The sequence below is a fragment of the Etheostoma spectabile genome, chromosome 6 (genome assembly GCF_008692095.1).
Source record: "Etheostoma spectabile isolate EspeVRDwgs_2016 chromosome 6, UIUC_Espe_1.0, whole genome shotgun sequence".
In the NCBI taxonomy this organism is placed as follows: domain Eukaryota; kingdom Metazoa; phylum Chordata; class Actinopteri; order Perciformes; family Percidae; genus Etheostoma; species Etheostoma spectabile.
In genome coordinates, this window is record NC_045738.1 from 21,525,245 (window position 1) to 21,548,344 (window position 23,100).

Here is a 23,100-nt window from a genome sequence, read left to right on the forward strand (position 1 = left end):
ATCCATGAAATAACTGGCCTTCAAAAATAAAACTCTGCCTGCATGAGTACCACTGTATACCTGACCTTTATTTTAAAAGCAAAAAGGCTAAAGGAACATGGTGTCTGGAAATGGGACTAAGTTAAAACATTGTGGAGGGTGGTGGTCAACACCATGCTCATCTTGTCTGTGAACCTTCCACTTGATCCTAAGATGATTTTTCTGAACCAACTGAAACTACAGAGTACTATAGTATCTCTCCCTTTTTAACCAGGTAAATTATTTTATTGAAATGCAGCTTGTGTACGTAGCGTATAGATTAAAACACTAATTCCTCTGATTCATTTCCACATAATATTGTTTTCCTTCATGTGAGCGCTGTGCAGCTCCATTGCTGTGAGCTTCAGGGTCTCACCTCTGTGTCGCTGGCTACCGTCTGCTGCTGTAAGCTGAGGGTGAGCTGGCCCTGCTGGCCCGGCTCCTGCTGACACTCAACCTGCACAGGACAGCACGGTTAACATTCAGTTAACAACAACAACAACAACAACAACACAGCTGAAGAAAGGTTCATTTCACTGTTCACTGTTGGTCAGTCTGCTGAGATCTCTGTAGTGTGGAACACTTCTTCTCTTTACCTCTGTGATGGGGAAGGCCTGCTGCTGGGTGTCCTCACTGAGGCTGACCACAAACAGCACCTCGGAGGTGAGGAGCAGACAGCCGGCATGCTGCTGACCTGACCCGCTCACAATGGTCACCTCCAGGGCCATGTGGAGCTCCGGCCGCCCTAGAGACTGGAGCATCTTCCTGTGGTCACACAGCACATGACGCAAGGAGGGATGGACATTAGAAACAGGTAATGTCATGTACATTCCGCTACTTAGAGGGACATGTTTGGAAAATTCAATCTTAAAGCTGTCCCTCCTCCACGCAGTTCCTAATACGGAAGATTGGACTCTTCTTTGTCTTCAAAGCTGAACGATGCTGTTGTCCTTTTTCAGCAGTCAAATCATATGAAATATCAATTTAAAATACGGCTTTGTAGTTTTATGCTTAATCCACACATGTACATGTATAGGCAGCAATCAAATGCACATTACTTCTCATGCGTGCATGGATTATGTGCGCACCTATACACACACTTAACGGCACGCCACCAAACTCCAGATATACACTTTCCCTATAAACACAAGACCACACAAGGTGCCCAACTAACCTCAACACTCACAAACACGTGGTCATACCTTTCTCTATACATCCTGCAATTTACATCCCGCAATTGACATTCTGCATGTCCTCTGTAAGGTTTCTATTACACACGTTTGATAGGGAAATATGTGTGTAGGAACTGAAGTCTTCAGTCATGTTTCTCTGACAGTGTTTACTTTGGATGGCAGGTGTTCCAATTGCAGAGCAGATGTTGAAGCAGCCACAGTAGGGACAGTTTGGATCTGTTCAGTGTTACTCTGCTCAAACAGTCTGACCCCTCAAGTGTCTGGGCTACCTGTAGTTGTAAAAATAATTGATGGATGCCTGATGAAAACCAGTTTGACTGCAATGCAACATGAATAAAACCACAAGGGAGCATTATCTCAGCATTCATGGCTGTTTATCTTTTTTCATCTTCCTCTTACATTAGCACAACATACTGCTAACCCCTCGGGTGCAACTAAAGTGGAATGTCTTAAAGAAATATCATATCTAAATGTTGGCCTCATGGCAGTTGACAAGCGACACACACTGTTATTAGAAGTAAATGTTTGATAGCTATGGAAACCAAAGTAAATTGTGGAAAATGCATTATAAAATGCCATAAATGCTTTTTCTACAGCTCTTGATAACCTTCTGGAGACAGAGTCCTCTTTTAAATTTTTATGATAATAAATAATGCTCCACTGAGGGAGCATACTGGAGTCTTTAAACTACTCAGATCTGATGCAGTGCTGTCACTACCACTGCCATGTATTTTACAACGCAGGACCCAAAGCTAACCTTCTGCTTGGCCATGCAACCTTTGCAAACTGAGTCTCTCCCAAACTCCAAACCCTTCCAGCACACAAAAGAAGGTGTTCCGCCATCTGATGGCACTGGAAACATCTCTGGATAGACTCATAGTTAAACAACAAGAACAATTTCTAGCTGGCGGCTTTGGCAGAGTGCTTATAAAAACCTTTTAACATGGCTCGATGAGAACAAGGGAGGGCAGGCTGGCTAACATGTGTGGGATCGAGGTCAAACATTTTTCCAGATTTTTTTCTTTTTTGTGGTAAGTGGGTAATGAACCCTCCAAGGTTTTTTTTTTTTTTTTTTTTTATAAAACAAGACAGCAACAATGATGAGAGGTAAGGGGTAGAAAACGAACAGCAGATCCTGGAGAGACTCCAAGGAAAGCAAATGTGAGAACACATGTCCCACTTCTAAAAAATAGTTGGACAAAAGAAAAGGAGATGCCTGCAGAAAGTAGGAATGGTGTAGAATCATACCAGACATATTTAAGGTGGCTGTTTGGGGCCTGAGCAGACTTCTCCTCTGTAGGCAGGTGCAGTTGTTTCGGATGCTGCCACAGTCCTGCTCCATGGAGGATCCCTGTTAGAAGAGACACAAAGACAAACATACACTCAGCATCAGCATCACTAACAGGGAGGTTTTCTTTCCTGTGTTTGTGATGTTGTGTATTATGGATTATGTACATGCATTTTGATGCAATGTGCATTTACATTGACAAAGCAGGCTGCTGCCATTCTAAGCTGATAAACTACACATTTAATGAAAACATTTGTAACATTTCTAATCCAAACACATGATCAGGATGGCTCTGTGTGTACATGTGAGGGTGAGTCCATAACCCATGTACGTGTGGTCAGTTGTCCTTCATCCTACTCTAGCTGTCAGCACTGCAGCAGCAGCAGGCCAGTGAAGTCATCAAGTAGTCAAAACTGGGCCATAAAGAACACACTGAGATCCATTAATGATGTCAGTGCAGCAGTACTCTGCTGTTCAACTCTGAGTAGGTGATTGCAAGTGTGTGTGTGTGTGTGTATCCTTCATAAGACCAAATGGAGAGAAACAGAATAATGACAAACAGTTGATCTGCATATACGTATTAGATAGAGCTATTTCTGTGGATGTGTGTGGATGTGTACGCTGGTCAGTGTATTTTGCAGCGTGCCTTTGTGTGCACTAATGAGCATCCATATGGATCCACATGTATTTGTCTAAGTTTGTGTGTGTTAATGTGTGTGTGTGTGTGTGTTCTGCTGAGCTCAGAGGGTCAGGCAGACCAGAGCCAGACACCGGGGAGTCATCAGTCTTACATAGAGCGGTTAGCCTTGCTGGTAGTTTATGTGCTGTAGCCAAGACCTGTTAGCGCCAGCACACCACAATCCTCTGGCCCAATCCTCACACCCCGCCCTATCTTCTACCAACTATAAAACACAAACTAACTCCAAAGACTTTAACTGACCGTATTTACAGGTGTTTGTGCATAGATTTTTAGGTGTGTGTACGTGTGTGCGTGTCAAAGGCCAGGGTCTTTCAGCAGTTCTCTATGAAGTCCTTTCCTACTGAAGTCCTGACCTAATAAGCACTTCTGACTGGAGCTAAGAGGACAGAAGGGTAGAATTTGTCCACGCACTGATGGATTTATGATTTTCCTTACACAAAACTCTAATTGATGTGTGTTTATTAGAATATTGTTGCCTAAGGCACCTTGGAAAGTAAGATGCATTTGTTGAGTTGTGTTAAATACATTTGAGACCTGACCAAATCTCTCTTTATGCTTCACTTTACTGCTGTGTGATAATGTGGTTGTGTGTTAAGGAAGTAAAATTTTGCATCTCTACAGGACAAGTTTTCCATCCTTTTTCAAATGTACTTTAAAAAAGGTAGGTTAAATTAACAAAAAACATTTCAAATATGTATTGTGTGCTTGATATGTCCCCAGAAAATTAAGAAGCTTGTTGTCAGAAATAACAACCTAAAACAGTTGCTAGCTTTTTATAGCGCTATAAATTCTATTAGTTGATATCCAACATTATTCATGTCTGTGATGTTTACAATGAGAATTACGCTTTCATTTTTCTTTGTGTTTGTAAATCACAGTATATGAATTGGGACACTATAATAAACATATCCAATCAAGCTTTAATGACTTCATTGACTGAAATGGGTTTCCAAAAAAAATAATAATCCCAAAACCACTTCTGAAATTTACGAGGGGAAAAAACATGCTGTTATCTTTGACTTTCCTGAACTTACCATATCCAGTTTGGGACACCAGTTCAGCTGCTCCTCCAATGGGCTTGGTGAAAACCCCCACAATGCCTTTCCCAACTCCAGCAATGACCCCTCTGGCCTGGCTACCAGCTGAGCTCTGCATGTCCCAGTTCCTTTGGAAGTTCTGCATGGGCTGGTCCACAATGCCTGCTATCGCTCCTGAAAGAAAAAGGCAAAACCTTTCCTTTATTATTGGGCATTGTTCAATAAATCCTTAACGAGAGACATACATCACAAAATACAGAATGAACACAGAATTCAAGACATCCTTTGAGGACAAAAAGAACGGCTAAGCCCTCTTAGTGATTTTATTAACCCTTGTGTTGTCTTTGGGTCAAATAAACACATTTCAAATTTTTACAAGAAAAAAAATGGTACAAGTTACATTTTTTTTCTACCTGAAAATCAATGGCCCTATCTTATTTTCTGTGATAAACTTGTATTCCTAATTTAATTCAGAAAATTATTCTAGATATGACCACTTACGTTGTTTCCATAGTGGATTTTTAACATGAATTATAACCTTAACACAAAAAACAAACCCCACTTCCATTTAAATTGTGTTCTAGTAGAGACTGATTGCATTCCCTAAACATATATGTTATCTAAATTGTTTAAAATTGAGATAAAGACAGTATTGGTTAATAGATTATGAAGTAAAATTTTATTTCAGAATTGTTTTTAAAACCCCAAATAAGTCACGGGTCAATTTGACCCGAGGGATACGAGAGGGTCCCGAAAGTGAAGACAACACAGGGGTCAAGCAATACTCGGGAAACAGAGATAGAAATACAGATTTCAAAGTGTCATAAATGGGACTCCCACAGGGATTCAGACATGCGTTTGTCCCACAGAAAATATCTGTATGACACAGATGTTGTGAATGGTGGTGCATATCAGGAATTATAATCCACTGGAACGCAGAGAGATGCGAGCAGCTGTTTGGTTTCAGTGACAATATTTACTGCCCTCTGGGTGTTTACTGAGTCCCTGCTGTGCTGTCTCCACTGCTCCGTCTCATGCTAATGCCAGTGGACAGCAGATGAAATGTGTGTGGGCTGAACATGTTTCCATACATATTGACAGAGATGGGTTGTTACTTTGTTACTGTACTCAAGTAGATTTTTTAGATATTAGTTTACGTTACTATTTCTTTTTGTGCCGACTTTTACTCCTACTTTCCACTACTTACTACTACTACATTTTACAAAATTGGCTCGTTACTTTAATTTCAACTAATTTTAAAAATGAAATCTAATTGGAGGGGACTATACATTGTACTTCCGCACCACTACAAGACAACTCGACAGATTTGGCGGCATTCAGTAAAGATTTACTAGCTGTCAGTTCATATCTTATACCCTGCTGCCATCTAGCGGTTGTTTGGTGTAACTATAAAAGTATGGGGGACTTCTTAACTAATGTCTGTCTATGATTCATCTTTTATCCTTCATTTTCTTTCCAGAAGCCATATTTGAGCACACACATACATGTAGATTCTTTTAAATGTTAAGGGGAAGATTAAAAAAGAGAAACTGGATCTGTGAATTCTCACAGAATCTTATTAACCTGGAGTCCCAGTCTCTGTCACAATCATCTTATATGTGATGTTTTAGGCCTGTTGGGAGACATCCATTTAAAATCTAGCCAATGTCCACTGAAGTTTCTCAACTTAGCAAAGTGTGGTTCAGGTGAATATTGGTTGTCATTCGCAAGGCAACTTTACTACTACTTTGATACTTTAAGTACATTTCCAAGCCTGTACTTTGTTACTTTTACTTGAGTAAAGAATCTCTGCATTTCAAGTGACTTCAAAGTTAAGTGTTAGTGTCTTCTGAGTTGTTAACCAATAGTGTAAATGCTGACACGTCACATGACGAGTGAGGGGTGTGTGTGTGCGTGTGTGTGTATAATGCGGATCATTTAGTCATTGGCCGGTGTGTAGATGAGATTGATTGATTTGAGGAGATTGCTTCCACCTGGAAGCAGTGACAAACAGCCTCAAACGGAAGGCTGCACACCAGATGTTTCTACAGAGAGAACACTACTGAAGACAAAGACGCTAAAAGACTTTTCTTGTTTTCCCAAAAAAAACATATATTTTAAAACCTGAACTAAAACAACAAGGAGGAGCGGGGCTGGCACAGCTAAGATGGCGAGGATGGAGCACGCGGGGCAGCAGACCCGAAGCTGCGGCGTGCTCATTGAAGGAACAGCCATCTTTAGACGCAAAAGGTGTCTGGGTGAGTCAGTTTAACAGAGCACAAACCCTCTAGAAGTAGGAAAGACACGCACTCATCCAGGCAAGTTTAGTCTCATTCTCAAGTGAAATGCAACACGTAGGGAGAACGAAACAGGCAGATTAATGTTACCGGCTAGGTTAACCTTTAGCAGCTGTGTGTCTTTATTACACGAGCGCAGGTTAGCTTTAGCCCTGTAATGTAAGGAAAGAGAGATCTTATACTGGTCTTGATGATGAAGTAATAAAACTAAATTAAATTAAAGGAGGGTCTTATAATTGGTGTATTATGCTAATTTCTTTAACTGCCCAAAATGCAACTTTTAGTAACCCAACTTAATTTAATCCATTTCATCTATTTCTGGGTCCAAGAAATTTCCAGTAGACTAAAAAGTAAAAAAGTGAGTTGCAGAACCAGGAACAGATTAGAACTAAATTCTGATATTTGGAGGGGTGTTGACACAAATGACAAAACTGCAATTTGCTGCTGTATATCTGATTTGAAAAGTTGTAATAATGATGATTGTGTGTTTGTGTGTGTGTGTGTGTGTGTTGTGTGTTACTTGAGGGGTGTGTGCGCGTGTAGCCGCACATACCTAGCAAGCTAATGCCGAGTCGTGATAGCCCCTGCCTCAGTCCGTCCCCGAGGCTCTCTGGTAGCTGGCGTCTCCACTCCTCCTGCCTGGTGTAGTGCTCTTCATCCAGAGACAGGCGGTCCATGTTCCTGGCCAGGCTCGTTGCCAGGTTAGTGATGGACGTCAGCGTGCCTAAAGACAAAGGTGATATCTTCATGAGTCACCTATCTCTCCCAAAAACCAAAACTGTTCATCATAAATGTTGTACTAGTCATCAATGCATGATGACACCCTGAATTGAAACAGTGTTTAATAATGTATGTGCTTTATCAGTCTAGGAGAAGACATAGTAAGCTACTATTTTATATTTTTAGTCCATAAATACAATTGTGTGCACATAGATTAACATTTTGCTGCTGTAAAAACAACTCAAATGTTATGAACATCTACGTTACCTTTCGAGATATGTTTGACAAAGGAGGTGGTCCCTCTGGACACCCCGCTGACGAAGGCTCCAGGCCCGCGTGTCAGACCCTCATAGGGGAGCCGGAAAAAGTCAGACACGCCGTTACCGATACTCCGCACCAGGCTGGCAGGACTGCCCAGGATCTCCAAAGATCCCACCACCCAACCTGCACAAGACATGTCAAATAGTACTTGTTATATCATCATAATTAATCATAATCTTTTTTTAAGCATAACATTGCTATCCAGCCTACTTTATGTTTTGTTTCTGTTTAGCTTTACAAGAAAAACTTGGACTGGAAGCAAATATTTAAACAACTAAACTGTATTATGTTTGGTGGTAGCCACAATGGTGTTATAATACACACAATTTACAGAATTTAAACACTATATAATCCTGCGGTAATTTTTTAGACTGCTAAAATGGGTTTTTTGGATCACTAATATATCTGGAGAACCTGCTCTTAAGAGGAACAGTACACATACAAGCCTCTTGAGTAAACTTTCTCTATCCTCTACTTGCCAAAAGCAGTTTAGAGTGAGAGGCTCTCCCCAATCTAAACATTTTACGGAATAACTTACAAAATGTTTTTACGTCAGCCTTGTGTTCATTCTATCAGAATTCTTTTCTCAACAACACAGAGATTCACAAAAGCATTCACACATACACATATACACTCATGCACACAGACATACACACTCCTGCATGAAATCATGCATGTGCCACGGTTAGATTTATAGCCTCCTACTATCTCACCTCATCTCTCTCATTCAACCATACAGTCCCCTTCAGATGGCACGGCTCAGCGATATTTATGCCCTGACAATTGCATCTCAAAAATCAAATAGCCATTTCTCAAGACGCCGACCCCGCTCTGTTCTTATTCTCCGTCAATTTGCACTTGAGTGATGGACTCTATAATGGTAGGAAACCAACTCCAGTGGGACCTCGTGGTCATTTCAGCTTCAAATGATCTCCCGATTGTGGTTTTGGTAAAGCATAAAGTCCGGAAGACAGGAGCTGATGTTTACAGGGTTGCGTCATTGAGTCTTTTAAACACACATACATATACTGGTGTGTATGCATAGCTTGTGTACTTTTAGTACCCATGTCCATAAGTCTTTGCATGTGTATGAGCATGGATTTACGCCGGTGGGTGTTTGTGTGATTGTAATATCGTACATCCTAATACTAATCAGTCCCAGAATGCAATGCTTCCCGGTTCCCCACACTCCACTGTGACTCAGGGAGAAGTGACGTGTTGAAATACGAGCAGAAGTGAGGGCTCTAACGAGAGACAGCGGGAAGGAAGTGTTCGTCCAGAAGGGTGATTTCTGATGTAGAAATGACTGGCTTAAACCAGAACATGTGTGGAGGCTTTGAGTAGACAGGAGGACAACACAGGAAAGAGGCACGGAGCCTTTGTGGGGACTGAAACGTCAGGCTCTGCCATCCACAGATTATCTATAACGTACTGCCTAAAAATGAGTCATCAGTTAAATCATGTGATAAAACCGTAAATTATGAGAAAATCTAAACCTTTTTCGAACCTTCAGTGATTCAGATTTTACTTCCAAGAGCTCTACACTTTTACTGCACTTTCTGCCACAAAGCAACGTTCGTTTTAAAGGTCAACTCTAGACCTAGTGTGAATAAATTGTGAAATTTCTCACTTGAGCACACATCCTGTTGTTGTTCTGTCCATATTTGCTTTAACTGAGTGCATACAAATAATGGATTTCAGTGTGAGCCTATCTGAGACAGACTGTAAATCTGAAAAGAAATCATCTTGTGGGGGCGTATACTGTATGAAACAAGACAGCTTGAAGGACCATTTGCTTTATGGTGATGTGGCAGCAGGTAGATAGGAGGCATTTGCGTAAGAAAGAAGTTGTGACTCCCTCCGTTCACTACCTACCAGCTCTGAAGAGGGCTCCAGCAGCATAGTGCATGACCAGAGCATGGACTAGCTGCCTGGCAGTGGTGCACAGCGGCCCTCTCTCAAACAGGGAGAAGGAGAGAGGAGTGTGGTCTGAAGCGATGTACAACTTCAGGGAGGCGTGGATGCTGACCAGCAGGTTGACTGGCTGGATGGTCAGCCTTTGCAGGCACACAGGGTGGACCAACGCCTGCACTGACTGAAGTACCTGGAAGATGTGCTACTTTTAGTATTGACATAAGAGAGTGATAACCACAAGTAATACTAAGGATTACAATATCTTGTGATATGCAGCACCGACACAAGTTACTTTATTGTACTACGTAATAAAACAGAAGTTATTCATGTTAAACTCTTTTATAATGACATACAATATTACATGGCTTGGTCAAATGCTTGATTTCAATCACGGGATTCTGCAGGCTGGTATTTCTGTATAACAGGCCGTTACAGTTCGTACACTCTGGTGGACCATTTTTAATTTGACCTATTTTTAAAGTTTGTACGCCGAAAATTTTGGATTCTTACAAATAAAAATCATTAAAAAGAAATAAAAAATAAAAAAGGGTTAAATATTATTTTTACAACAACAACAAGTTCAATGGTTGACGGGAAGACAACATGAGGGTTGAACCAATAAAATGTTTTTTAAATCAATATCTGCTGATAACCATAATGCTGCTTCCTGTCTGTCAGGCCAGAGCTGAATGCACCACTGTAGTAATCATAGAATGAGAATGCAGTGACTTATCCAGCAAACATTCAACCTCATCAGTTCTTAAATAAAAACATGATGTTATGAATAGTGCACCTGTTCAGGGACAATGGGCGCTGATCCAAACTGTCGACTCCTCTGGGTTTCTGCTGTGGCCGAGACCATGGCACTGTCAGGGATGTAGGTGTGGAACAGGGTCTTAATGTAGTAAACAAAGGTGTCTTCAACATAGACTCTGGCAGGCTGGAGCTGAAAGGTGATCTGAGGATAAAACACAGAAAGCTTTTATGAAAAGTCATGACTGTTATGAAGGAAAAAAACTGATTTGGACACACTAGTGGTTACCCTGTCTCTTTAAGAGAAATTGTCCTTTTTGTCATGAGCACTCAGGTCTCCCTTGCAAAAGAGAATTAAATGAAGGCTATAGTAATATGCACCTTCTACTGCAACGTAGAATTTTGGAAAAAACAATGACAGAAGAATGATTCCAACCTCCTCTGCAGTGCTTCTGTCCCCAGCCAGCCTCATCCTCAGCTGCAGGAAACAAGAGTGTTTAAACTCCTCCAGGGATTCTGGAGATTCAGCAGGGTTGGCGTCACTGCTCCACGGACCCCCAAGTTCAGCTCCTCCTCGCTGATCCTGGCACAGCAGCACGGGGAAGTGAAAACTCGCTCGGTTGAACAGCTGGTTGTCTACTTGCAGACTGGAGCAGTAGACCTCAATCAGAGAGGCGTCGGGCATCAGAGGGGAGTCGGGGTCACCTGCCAGCTCGGGGGGCAGGGAGGGTGGTGCTGGAGCCAGGCTCAGGAACAGCTTGGTCAGTGTGAGTCTGAGCAGCTCCACAGATCCAGAGGGATTGGTGATGTCATCACTCAACACCACACTGGCTTCACTGAGGAGGACTCTACAGGACAGCTTAGAAGACCTGAAACAAAACAGAAGTTATTCATGTTGAACTCTTTTATAGTGACATATTCAAATAAAAAAAAAACAATGCATGGAGACAATTAGATTGTCATCTGTTTTTCCCATGCATTTGTGTCTAAGTAGTCTATATCCTTGACATTCCACTTCCAGGACTGCTCCGGTACCGCCGGAAATTCCGCCGGATGTCGCTCTTTTCTGCCGGATGTCCGGTACCTTCCGCTTTCTTTGTGTAATTTTAATCTCCGGTCGATTTATAAGAACTATGCTCCTCAGATCTTTGCAGGGTATATCCAGACAGCTAGCTAGCTAAAGTTTGAACGTACACATGTTCCATCAAAACAAGTTCCTTCCGGAGGCTATTTTGCAGCGGCACCGCCCAAGACGATTGGGATTGGTTTAAAGAAATGCCAATAAACCAGAGCATGTTTTCTCCCATCCGGGAATGCTGTGTGGACTTGTTGGACCCTCCTGTGCAGCACTGTGGAGGATGGTCTGGCAATGCGAGACTGATGTCTAAGTGACTAATGTGAACAAAAATCTTTGAAATTGGTCAAGTTTTGGTAATGTTAATAGTGTGGGACACGAGTGGGGACGGAGGATTTAACGGGAGTAGAGAGGGCATAGCTTTGTGTTGTCCAAACGATTGTCTAATTTGTGTCAATTAAATGTCAAGCTACACTTTTATAGATGTTACCCTTGGATACAAACAAGCTGAAGTTGGTGCTAGTTGTGCAACAGCTACAAATGGATACACTCCGGTCCATAAACTACGTCTCGTGACCATTTTGAGTGTGGATGACCAATGCCAGCCAAAGAGGAGAAGACATCCAAAACCAAAGCACATTGACCTAAACAGAAATGCTGCTCCAAGTTTTGGCCTGGCATCAGAAAGCATGTCAGGATAACTTTTCAATTTTCCTTTAATGTAGGCAGACACTTATAATAATAATTAATAACAATCTAAGCCTGTCTGTCAGTCTGATGGTTACACCGTTCTCGTTCAATATTGGACCAATTTTAAAGAAGTCACTTAGACACAAATGCATGGGAAAACAGGGTCCAGGTTGAAACATATCAAAATGACCTTTTAATTGCCCTTTACTATGGTCTAATAGAAAACGCAAACATCTCCATTTCAGATATTACTTGAATCTTAAGTAGGTGTATTATGATTCTGATGATTTGTAGAGCATAATGATAATGTTTCATGAATTTCCTACCACCAGAACAAAGATCATGGTCTGACCCAATTTGCTTACATTTACCCAATATGTAATTATATTAATTTCCTGTTTTTGACAAAATGAGAAAGCAGCTGTTGATGTAATGGAATAAAGCTGTAATACCATGTTCTACTTTACTAATTCCACTGATGACAACACAAGAAGGTTTTAATGACATCCTGTGGTACAAATGATGCCTGTTTATTCATGTTTGGATTCTATTAACAACTGCTGCATGAAAACATTGCTGTTAACAATAATCATGAAGCAATTTTTACACACAACACAATAAAAGTCACAATATTCAAATATGTAGGGAGCACAAAACAACAATAAAACTGCCTGTGCACACATACCTGCTGTGCTGGTTGATCACAGCGTCCATGCTGCCCTCTGGTGCCAGAGACAGAACCAGGGTGCCTTTCTCACACACCACGTCTATGTAGAGACAGCCAAATCCTGGCAGGAACACCACCTAAGCAACAACAGAACACAGATCTGTGGTAAGATAGATCAATCTTTGTATGTGTGTGTGTTTCAGTGCATTCATGTGTCTAACTTTAACCTCCACCACTCCAGGTTCAGAGTGATCAGCCCCTCACGTGACAAAAAGGAAGTAGATCCCCGTTGAACGCTTCGCTGAGCAGTCATAACAAGTCCAGCCTTTGGCCTCTCACCCCTCCCACACAGGTCAGACACGGAGCTCACAGTAACCAGAGATACACAGCCTCAACCTCAACCCTAACCTAGAGCTGGCTAGACACAACACAAAACATTACACACACTGCTCCTTAATATTGCACTAATCCCACACTACTACTCTGACCTATGAATCAATGCTGACTGGCTAGCAACTTAATACCAGTGGAAGGACGGACAGACGCGCACACACAGACAGATGCACGCACATACAAACAGGTGTGTGCGTGCTTGGGTGCGTGCGCGCGCGCCAAAGCTACTAATTTGCTCTTGTAAAGTGCTGAAAAACTGTTGATCTATAGCATTCATCTAACAGGGTAGCCCTGCAAAATGTGGCATTTTTATATTATAAACAGTATATATACAGTGTATGTGTATTTATATATAGTCATGCAGGATGGAAAAGATTTTTCTTCAAATATAAAGCTAGTTTTATGAGTTAAAGGGGATTACATCCTGTTATCATGTATCTGGCTGTTATTAGTCACTTAATTAAAAACATCAACTATAAGCCTGTGATGTGGCTATTTTACTTAGTCCTGCTGAAGCATGACAAACTCAGGCTCCACCTAACTGCCAATTTAGCCAAATCAATGACTACGACATCAGTAGTCAATTAAGAAAGTAAGCTCTCATAACGAGCGCTTGAGGGCAATCTTTGTGTTGAAATGACAAGTGCAGATGAGAAGTGCAATTTTGATGAGAGGGATGATGTCCCCTCACACCTGAGACAAAATCCTGCCTACATAAGTGTCCTTCGCCATTGGAAGGATTTATACTTATGCACTGGTGCGCACTGCGTGCTTCTTCTCTTTGAGAGAATAGCAGTGGCGGTGTGTGTGTGTGTGTGTGTGTGGGGAGTGCATAGAACGAGTGATAGAGTGACTGGGATTAGCTTGGGAGAAAGTAAAGTGGCAGAGATGGAGGAACAACCACGCTTTCTGACCATGGTGGGACAGCAGTAGCAGGAAAAAGTTTCATGTTGTTGACAGTGACGGAGAACCCGAAAATAAGTAGGAGGAAAAATGATGCTACCAAGTCACGGCCAAGTGGACCAATCGCAGCGATGTGAAGTTAAATTTTTGGGGACACATCAGGTGCACATCAGGCTACACGCACCTAAGTACATAATTAAATTAAATGTATTTATAGTGTCAAATCACAACAGTTATCTGAGGACACTTTACAGATAGAGTAGGTGTAGACCACACTCTATAATTTACAATGACCCAAAAATTTCCCACGAGCAAGCTTTTTCTGGCAGAAACCTCAGGTAGACCCAGGCTCTGGGATTGGGACACAGAGACACTGATACAGATGTACAGAAACATGATTCAAAATAATTATAGCAGTTGGCACGATGTGCTGTGACACTTATAGTAACAATAAAGATAATAGAACTTTGCACAGAAATATTAGTTGAAGCAGTGCAGGGCGTCGAGTAGGGCCACGGCAGCAGCTGACAGTGCAGGGAGGGATACGACTTATGCTGTAGATTTAACGCAGAGGCATCATCAGGCTTTACCTGAGTTCCAGGGCAGTTGATATCTATGGGGTCAGTCCAGTCAGTGGAGCCGTGGTCTGAGGTGGTTTTCAACAGCAGTGTGGGCAGCATCTCTTTCTGCCTGCACTCGGGGAAACTGGAAAAGTGATGGTAGAGCTCATGGTGCAGGGAGCAATTAGGAGGCAGAGGACGGCAGTACACCTCAGTCTTTGGAGTTTCTATTCAAAGATAAGAGGAATTAGTATAAAACACTATTAGTAAAGAGTATACTAGTAGTAGTAGAATAAGAGGAGAAGGGAGGGATAGAACAAAATGAGAGGAGAGGTACGGAGAAGCGAGGAGAAATGTCCAGTCAGGCCTTTCCCTTCCTACCTTTGACAGTTTCCTTCAGCAGCAGTGGGATAGGACACTTGTTGTGGATCAGCATCCGAGGACAGGGGTCCTCATTCAGGGTGATGTATGTCACCCCAAGGTGTTCCTGATATGTTAGTACTATGACTCTGCAAAACACAAATAACAACAAGACCATAATTAAACTGTCCACAGATCATGTCCCAACCCCTTCTAACCACACACAAATAAGAGCTCACACACAACCAACATGTCAAACGTCACATTACTGCTATGTCTATTTGTAATTCTCTGAGGTGCATCCATGGGCAGAGCCTTAACTGAAGCTAGGCGTTGACACACTGTCACTCTGTGTGTGTGTCCATGTTTGTATTTCAATTTAATTATGTGTGTTTGGCTGCACATATGTTGCAATTACACACAGTAAATGAGAGCCAATCTGGCCAGTCACACTGTGACAAGTTTGAAGAAAAATGTGATATGCTCATTTGCCTGTGTACTGTGTGTAGCCTGTGTTTTTTGTAATTGAAAGATGAAATTATTTTTACTTGGGCTAACATTAAGGTATCAATTTTACAAGACAAGCAGCGAGACCGACAGTGGAAATGTTGAGGGCATTTCTCCTTTTGCTTCAGCTGTTTGTTAACAAGCTGTGACGAGCAACAGTACCTCCCGGCTTTATGTCCTGTGCCAGCCGGGGTTCGGTACCATGCTCTAAATGGATTGTCACAGCCAGCAAACCACGGATGCTCTGCTTCACCCACCTGCTGCTCAGGCCACCCCCAGAGTCCGGTTCCCCAGGAACAGACAAACTCTGCCTGGGGAAGTCTGGCCGGATAGGCGCGGGGAGGCTCCATGATGCAGATCCAACTCCACCATCATGCCTGGGAAATAAGCTGAAGAGCATGTGTCTGAGCGGGAGGGGGAACCCTGTATCCTGGACACTGGTTTGGAGGAGGTCCCAGCATGGCACAGAGCAGGGTTTGGCCAGGGACGATTCATCAGTGGGAGCCAGGCTGAACAGGGCTGTCTCTGGTATCTCACAGGCCTGAGGAGAGCACACAATATATATATATATGTGATGAAAAGGGAAGACAAAGAAGCAGAGATGGAAAGAAAGTAAAGGAGGAGAGGAAAAGAAAAGAAAAAGGAATGGAAGAGATGAAAGGATATGAGGAGAGAAGAGAGGAAAAAGAAAGAAAAGGATTGGAGAGAAAAGAAAAAAGGGGGAGGCAAAATAAAACAAAATAAGCAGATGAAGGAAAAACAGAAAAGCACAAAAGATGGAAGAGAAGAGAAAAAAAGAATTAAAGTAAGGAAAGCAAATGAGAAGAAAAGACAAATAAAGTGGGTAGGGGAAAAATTGGACAAAAGTTGCATCAGAAGAGAATATGAGATGGTACATTAAGAAAGAAATACAGATAGCAAAGAAGATGCAAGTGATTACAACAAAAGATACATGGTAAAACCGCATTGTTATTGTACTTTCTTCTCTCTCCCACTGAGCTTAGTGCTAAATTGGTAGCAGAGAAGCCCTGCTGTGCTGGTTTAGCTGCCAGTGAGCAGCGAGTAGTTGAGGACTACAGGGATTAGGCACTAAGCATGATGAATAGACCAACTAGAAAGGCATTCCTCGCCTTGTTTGTGGTCTGTGTTATTGTTAAGCCCATCGCCCGCTATTTAGTTTTTTTTCTGAATTTCTTTTTTTTGTTCTTCAGTCAATTAGTGGCAACTGGCAAGCTTCGCCATCCTTCTTTAAGAGGATCTGAAGGCTCGTTAAATGACATCACTACATTGTTGCTCTCTTTGGGGACAAGCAGCAGATGAAAGCGAGAAGAGAAACCTGCATCCAATTCTGGGTGTTTGTCTAATGTCCCAATGAAGTGCCATAGCCACATGGTGAAAACGGCGGAGGGAGAGAGGGGGGAGCAGCATGATCTGATGGAAAACGGCTTGCTACGTCCGAGCAATGTGCATGTGTGGTATTCCTGGGGTGGATGTATGTGTGTGAGTAATGTGCATGGGGAATATACTGTATGTGTGAAGCTTCCGGAACTTCAACGGGACAGGACAGACATGATGCAGGGGCCATACACATTTGTGAACACACACACACACACACACACACACACACACACACACACACACACACACACACACACACACACACACACACACACACACCTTATAAGGTAGCAGTCAGGAATTGAAGCTGTGGACCCAGAAAAGACACAATTGTATTGTGTTTTAAAAAGCTGGAGCTACGCTGGATGAAGCATGGGACAGAAGCAGTAGGAAAGACATACCAAAGTTTTCTAAGATGTAAGACAGAGGACGGCCAAATACTTCACGTCCTATGGACCTGTGGATATGGTCCAGTAATTTTGGACTGGGATTCATAATAACCTATGTCGGATTGCATGCTCATGTTGCGAGTTGTATGTTTTGTATGTTGTTTTTAAAAAATAAAACATTGTTATTCACAAAAAAGACTGGCGGTAACAGTTAAGCTAGGGGGGACTTAAGAGACTGGGCAAGTGTTGTGATATGTCAAATATTAGCTTAGTATAGATTGAAACCTCTCATATGTTCTAGAACTTTGCCAGCACAAGCAATTACTTTAGCAGTTTAAACAAAGGTGGAGAAAAACCAATGGTATTTAACCATGAACACAAATATCCCAGCATTGACATACATTGTTGAGGTCTACTTATTGCATGTTTGTGTGCATGGTAGTTTGAGAGAGAAACCCTCAGTTCAGTGCACAGTGAGAGGAGAGAGTGTTTAAGTGAACGTTTATGGACATTACCTGGTCATCAGTTCCCAGAGCATGGTCAGTCAGCAGAGGCCTGTACTGAATCATATAAGGAGTGTTGTTGACAAGAATTGTTCTGTCCTCTATCCGTAGGATCTGGATGCCGTGTCTCACCACGGACGACACGCAGAACTGACACAGCTACAGAGGAAACAACAGACATTACATGAGAAATCTGGATATCAGCCTCCTGTGGTGAGACACAGAGCTAAATCAGTGGTTGCCGTATTAAATACACATTCAAAAAAGTCTGCTTAAAAGGTTTTCAGTAAATTACATTATAATGAACTGTACTACAAAACATTTTCATTGTGCCCACCATAGCTTTAATGTAAAATTCAGTAACTTTTTAATCCAATGACATTTAAAGCTATAATGTGCAGTTTCTATGGCCCCCATGAGAAATTCTAAGTAACGACAACAAAACTGTCCACGCATCCACATGACACAAGCCGTCAGTGATCGCGCACCACCCCTCCTCAACACAGTGGCTTGTAACCAAGGAGAACATGGAGGATTAAAAAAGTCAACACAGCGTTCCGAGATGGTAGAAAAACATGCTCTGATTTATTTGCATTTCTATAAACCAATCCCAATTGTGCTGCAAAATAGCCTCAGGAAGGAACTTGTTTTGGTGGAACGTGTACGTTTAAACGGTGTTTGAGTTGTGGAACAAAAAACTAAGACTGGACGGATCTAGCTAGCTGTCTGGATTTACCCTGCAGAGGAGCAGTTAATCATAGTATTCATAAATCCACCGGAGTTTAAAATTCCAACACGAAAGCGGTAGGTGGCAGACATCCGTCCGGAAGGATTGTCAACCGGCGGCCACGGAGCTATCCCGGAAGTGGAACGTGATGGATATAGACTAGCTAGAATGTAATGGACGTTCATTGATATAAAAAAGTTACCCACTAAGGCTATAGCGAGCAGTGGTGACTTGATGTTATGAGAGCATTATTTCCCTCACCTTCTGCCTGCCAGGGAAGGCTCCCAGGGTGATGTCGGCCTCTACATATCCCTCCTCATCCAGAGTGATCACCTCTGAGTTTGATCCCTCTTTCCATCGAGGAGAAGTCAGGTCATGGACCAGTTTGAGTGCTGTAGACTTGTGGACGGTGTTAGTGTGGGCCCAGTAGATACCAAGCTGGAAGGCTTCCTGGATGGCAGGGGGAGAGAATCAAAAGTTCAATCATTGTCAGACCTGTCAAACACAATGTACTTGTATTTGATTGCATTTTGCAAACGGCCACATGCTAGGTCCAACTGTGGCTTCATTACCACAACTCAGCCCAATGTTCCTGACAATGTCCATGTTCTCTGCATAGCATTCAAATAGTCCTGGAACTGGCCAGTATATAACTTCCATTACTGCTGGCTTTATTATGAGAATATAATTTAAGTGCCCTACAGATGCTTAAATGACACACTGATTGTTCATCTGGCTCTGCAGCTAGCAGCATCATGAAACATGCCGATCAAACAGCAACCTTTTCCTCATAAACCAATCAACTCGCAAAGAGTCTCAGCAGAGACCAAATCTTCTCTTCACTTGTTGCCATGATAAACAGCTCTATGGAAACAAGGCTTTATTTATTTCTATTTCACAGGCTATTACACATTTTACAACTTTTAATTTTGTTTCTCTGAGCTGACCCATATCAGCACTTGTTCTTTGATACGCTGCCTTCCCCGCTTAGCACTGGGTTAGTGCTAGAGAAATCTGTTTATGTATGTGTGTGTTATGTTCCACAGGGGGAAAACCATCTGCAGACCTCTTCTTCTGATCTCTAAAGCCAGTGAGAAGACATGCCTACAGTGTACGGTGACAGAGCTTGGCAGCAGATAAAGACTTAGGCAGGGATTTGTGCTTATTAGTGAAGATGCGAAACGAGTTGGTTTCATAATGATAAAAAGACCATTTTCCAGGTCTTAATCTAAAGACAAAATTGATCTTCAGTGTAACAGGAAGATCACTGTAGATCATACAGAGTCTAAAATTAGGAAAGTATACAGAATTTAAATTATTTTTTACAGGCAAAGTACTTTCGCCAATATTAAACTTTTGACCAGATGGAAACATCCATGCAATATGACTCACTTGATGTAGCACAGTAAATTATATGCAAGTGTTATATAAAAAATGGAAGCGGTATAAAATTAAGAACAGCCTATTTTTCTTTACTTGTCATGAGGAGCACTACTCAACCGGGGAAACTGTTGTATATTGTCTTCTGTGGCTATGGAGGGAGATTTTTAAAGTCTGAGGAAAAAAACCTGATTACATCATCTCAATTATTTTGTGGCATATTAGGCCTTTTTTGGATAGGACAGTTTAGACATGAAAGGGGAGTGAGAGGGGGAATGACACACAGTAAAGGGCCGCAGGTTGGAACCAAACACGCAGCCACTGCGTCGAGGACTGACCCACTGTATATGGGTGAGCGCTCTACCAGGTGAGCTGCCCTGACAGAAAGCCTGTACTTTGCAAGATACGTATACTGTAGTTGGCACCATACCTTGAAGGTGGGTGGTACAATGACCTTGCCGACTGGTATCTGCAGTACAATGGTCTCTCCTTCAAAAAGCCACAGGTCCCATTGGGAGTTGTTGGCCAGAAGAGCCCAGGGCAACAACTCTACCAGTAGAGTTTTCAGACCGGACTTCCAGCAGGATAACTTAACCTGCATGGGACTGTCCCACTGGGCAAGGGGCTCCAGCAATGACCTGTGGGGAGAGAAAAAACGAACATTTTATAAATGACCTGTAAATGAATCCTGACGGTGCTGATGCCTTGCTCAACACTACTCTATAAACAGGGTTAGACCAGACTACAGACAAGCAGGCAGACATGCTGAACACATTACTACTGTTCTGAACTTGTTAATCATTTAGGCCACTCCAGTAAGGCTATGGGTGCATGGACAGTAAACACTTTACCCTAGGCGCATAGCTATAATGACATAGATATAGACAGAGAGACAGACACACAGCTACCTGTAATGCAATATTGATAAACAGACATTATTGTCATCTCGGTAATAAAACTCATGTATGCTCAATTACTAAGATTAAGGATAAAATTTGTCCTGTCTACTCATGTAATTCAGCTATGGACATGTTTTACACAGTGCCAAATACAGAGCGGCATGCAGCCTTTAAACAGGCATTGAAATGTGTTGTGTATAAACAAACAATTCTTATACTGTTATACTATGCAGACCATTAACACACTGACAGACTGTCAGTCAGGCTAAACAAACACATAGAAACAAAGTCTGCAGGCAAGTTATGCAATACAAACAGATACAGAGAACAGTTGACAAGGCATCTGGGAACACACATGGGCATGTGGAGACACAGACAAACAGGCAGACAGGCAGAGAAACACAATCATTTTTCCACCAATCCTCTGACACAGCAGTCATTTCACGGTAATCATGGTCTTGTGAACCCTAAACAGCGCAGTGCCAGAAGAGAGCCAAACAAACAGTTCTCTCAGACTTACTCTGAAGTTCAAAGCCATCAAAGGCGGCCCAGTCTTCCCTCTCCCTCAAGGCTGCCTCGACTCTGCCGAACCTACCAACCTGCGATTTCTCCCTGTGACTAAAAAAAGCACTGACGAACCATAGCTTTTCTTCACCATTTGCTATCTGTGTGTGTGTGTGTGTGTGTGTGTGTGTGTGTGTGTGTGTGTGGGGGGGGGGTTATATAGGACATTGACCTCAAGGCTGAGGGCAGAGATCATAAATCACATTACAGAGCTCACAAAAAGGTAATTGAAAGAAATGCGCTCAGCAGCTTCTGTCAAAACCTGCCAACTCTGGAGTTGAGGGTTTTAGAAGTGTGACTTTTAAGAAGCACACTGCTCTGAGCTCCCCCCTCACCCCCTCTACACACACAGCCTGCAGCTAGAGCTTACCCTAACCCCAACCACTACAAGATGTTTGTTTAATGATTGTGGAGGTGCCTCTTGGCCATTAAAAATCCAACAAAGAGAGAAAAATAACTTTTACCACTTTCAACTTCCTCTGCCCCTTTAAGACACAATATGTACACACTCCCTGCCAGGGAGTTCAATTGGTTTGGTTTCTCCACTGTGCCAGGGAGACTGAAACCTCTTACCAAACAGCAAACTGTATCACTGTTATCTATATTCCTTATATGTTAAGGAAAATATACAAATTGAACTGTGGCTTTCACTTGCTGTCCAAGTACTGAGTGTGTTTAGAGATAGAAATCAGTGCTATTAATCCTCCAATGGCACTTCTCATACCATTTTTCCCCTCATTCTCTTAAATGAATAAGGGGTGGGTTTCACACAAACTGCCACTGCTACTTCCATGATGGGAAGTGTGCTTTGGCCTTGGGCTTTTGTCTAGCAGGAAAGAAAGAGGCCCGATTGACAGAGAAACCCAACACCAAACCACAAGATAGCAGCCCTCCACTGAGACACAGAGTGTGTGACATTTAAAGGTGAGCAATGTGTATGGTGGTGTGCGTATGTAACAGTGTTATGAGTGTGTACACATGTGGGCTGGGCAACAATCTGTGTGCATGTTTGAGTATGTACAGCGAGCAGAGAAACTCGGGAAACCACAGGCAGGCAGACATATGGCCCACATGTCCAGCCGATCTACTGGGACTCTTTGTAACTCGGAGCCTGTGGGAGAACATGTGGCTACATCTTTTTCCGCTGCTATCAAGATGTGATTGCTTTGTGACAAAGGATGATTCCCAGAGTGACATTTGTGGACAGTTTCATGTGTGTGCTGCCCGACTGTACTCTGTACGTACTCTCGTGCACGGGCCACATACACACATGTGAACACATCTTTACAGTATACACACTGTACTCTTGCAAGCTATGCCAAGTTTTAACTGGATGTGTGCCCTGTGACTTGTGTGAGAAAGTGGGACTGTGACAGAGTGACAGCCTAAATCTCCCGTCTGTGGGGACGGCAGTGGGATCCCTGCTAACTTCTGATGCATGGCTTTGCATTGTCTTTGCAGTTAACAGTTTTATTATGTGAACAAAGAGTCAGCAATAAAGAGAAGCTTTCCTCATTAAAGGGCTTGCTTGCACAACTTTGTGCTCTGAGGAGGGATGCTGTATGAAGCCTACTATTAGAAAAAACACTCTGGTGGCTTTCGATGAAATTTGTGTTATGCCATTTTACAGTAAGATTTAATGCTTGCCAGAGAAGTGCTATAATAAAAGTTAGAAAATAATTACACATGTTGACTTATTACAAAGGATCATAAGGTGTCATGGTGTCTTGGGGGGTATGAGGGCTCTTGCACTCATGTTTGAGTGTGAACTGCCTGCCAATCGGAAGGTTGGTGGTTTGATCCCTGGCCCTGCAGTCCCATGTCAAAGTGTCTTTGGGCAAGAC

The 23,100-nt window shown here is 42.4% G+C and overlaps 1 protein-coding gene across 4 annotated transcripts in view; it reads right to left on the bottom strand.

The window, feature by feature from the left end:
• vps13b (vacuolar protein sorting 13 homolog B) overlaps window positions 1-23,100 on the bottom strand; it is a 354,534-nt gene that overhangs the window by 9,191 nt on the left and 322,243 nt on the right. For all 4 annotated transcript variants that reach the window (XR_004332501.1, XR_004332502.1, XM_032519244.1 and 1 more), the window contains exons 52-67: window positions 20,224-20,431; window positions 18,675-18,863; window positions 17,699-17,845; window positions 15,654-15,937; window positions 14,911-15,038; window positions 14,560-14,756; window positions 12,692-12,810; window positions 10,678-11,110; window positions 10,282-10,446; window positions 9,450-9,678; window positions 7,521-7,697; window positions 7,087-7,257; window positions 4,234-4,410; window positions 2,460-2,562; window positions 615-783; window positions 395-475 (exon numbers count right to left, since the gene is read on the bottom strand). Coding sequence is in view for 2 of the 4 variants with exons in the window: in XM_032519244.1 (XP_032375135.1) it covers window positions 395-475; window positions 615-783; window positions 2,460-2,562; window positions 4,234-4,410; window positions 7,087-7,257; window positions 7,521-7,697; window positions 9,450-9,678; window positions 10,282-10,446; window positions 10,678-11,110; window positions 12,692-12,810; window positions 14,560-14,756; window positions 14,911-15,038; window positions 15,654-15,937; window positions 17,699-17,845; window positions 18,675-18,863; window positions 20,224-20,431 (2,977 nt within the window). In the remaining 2 variants the exon portion in view is untranslated. The remainder of the gene's footprint in view (window positions 1-394; window positions 476-614; window positions 784-2,459; window positions 2,563-4,233; window positions 4,411-7,086; window positions 7,258-7,520; window positions 7,698-9,449; window positions 9,679-10,281; window positions 10,447-10,677; window positions 11,111-12,691; window positions 12,811-14,559; window positions 14,757-14,910; window positions 15,039-15,653; window positions 15,938-17,698; window positions 17,846-18,674; window positions 18,864-20,223; window positions 20,432-23,100) is intronic.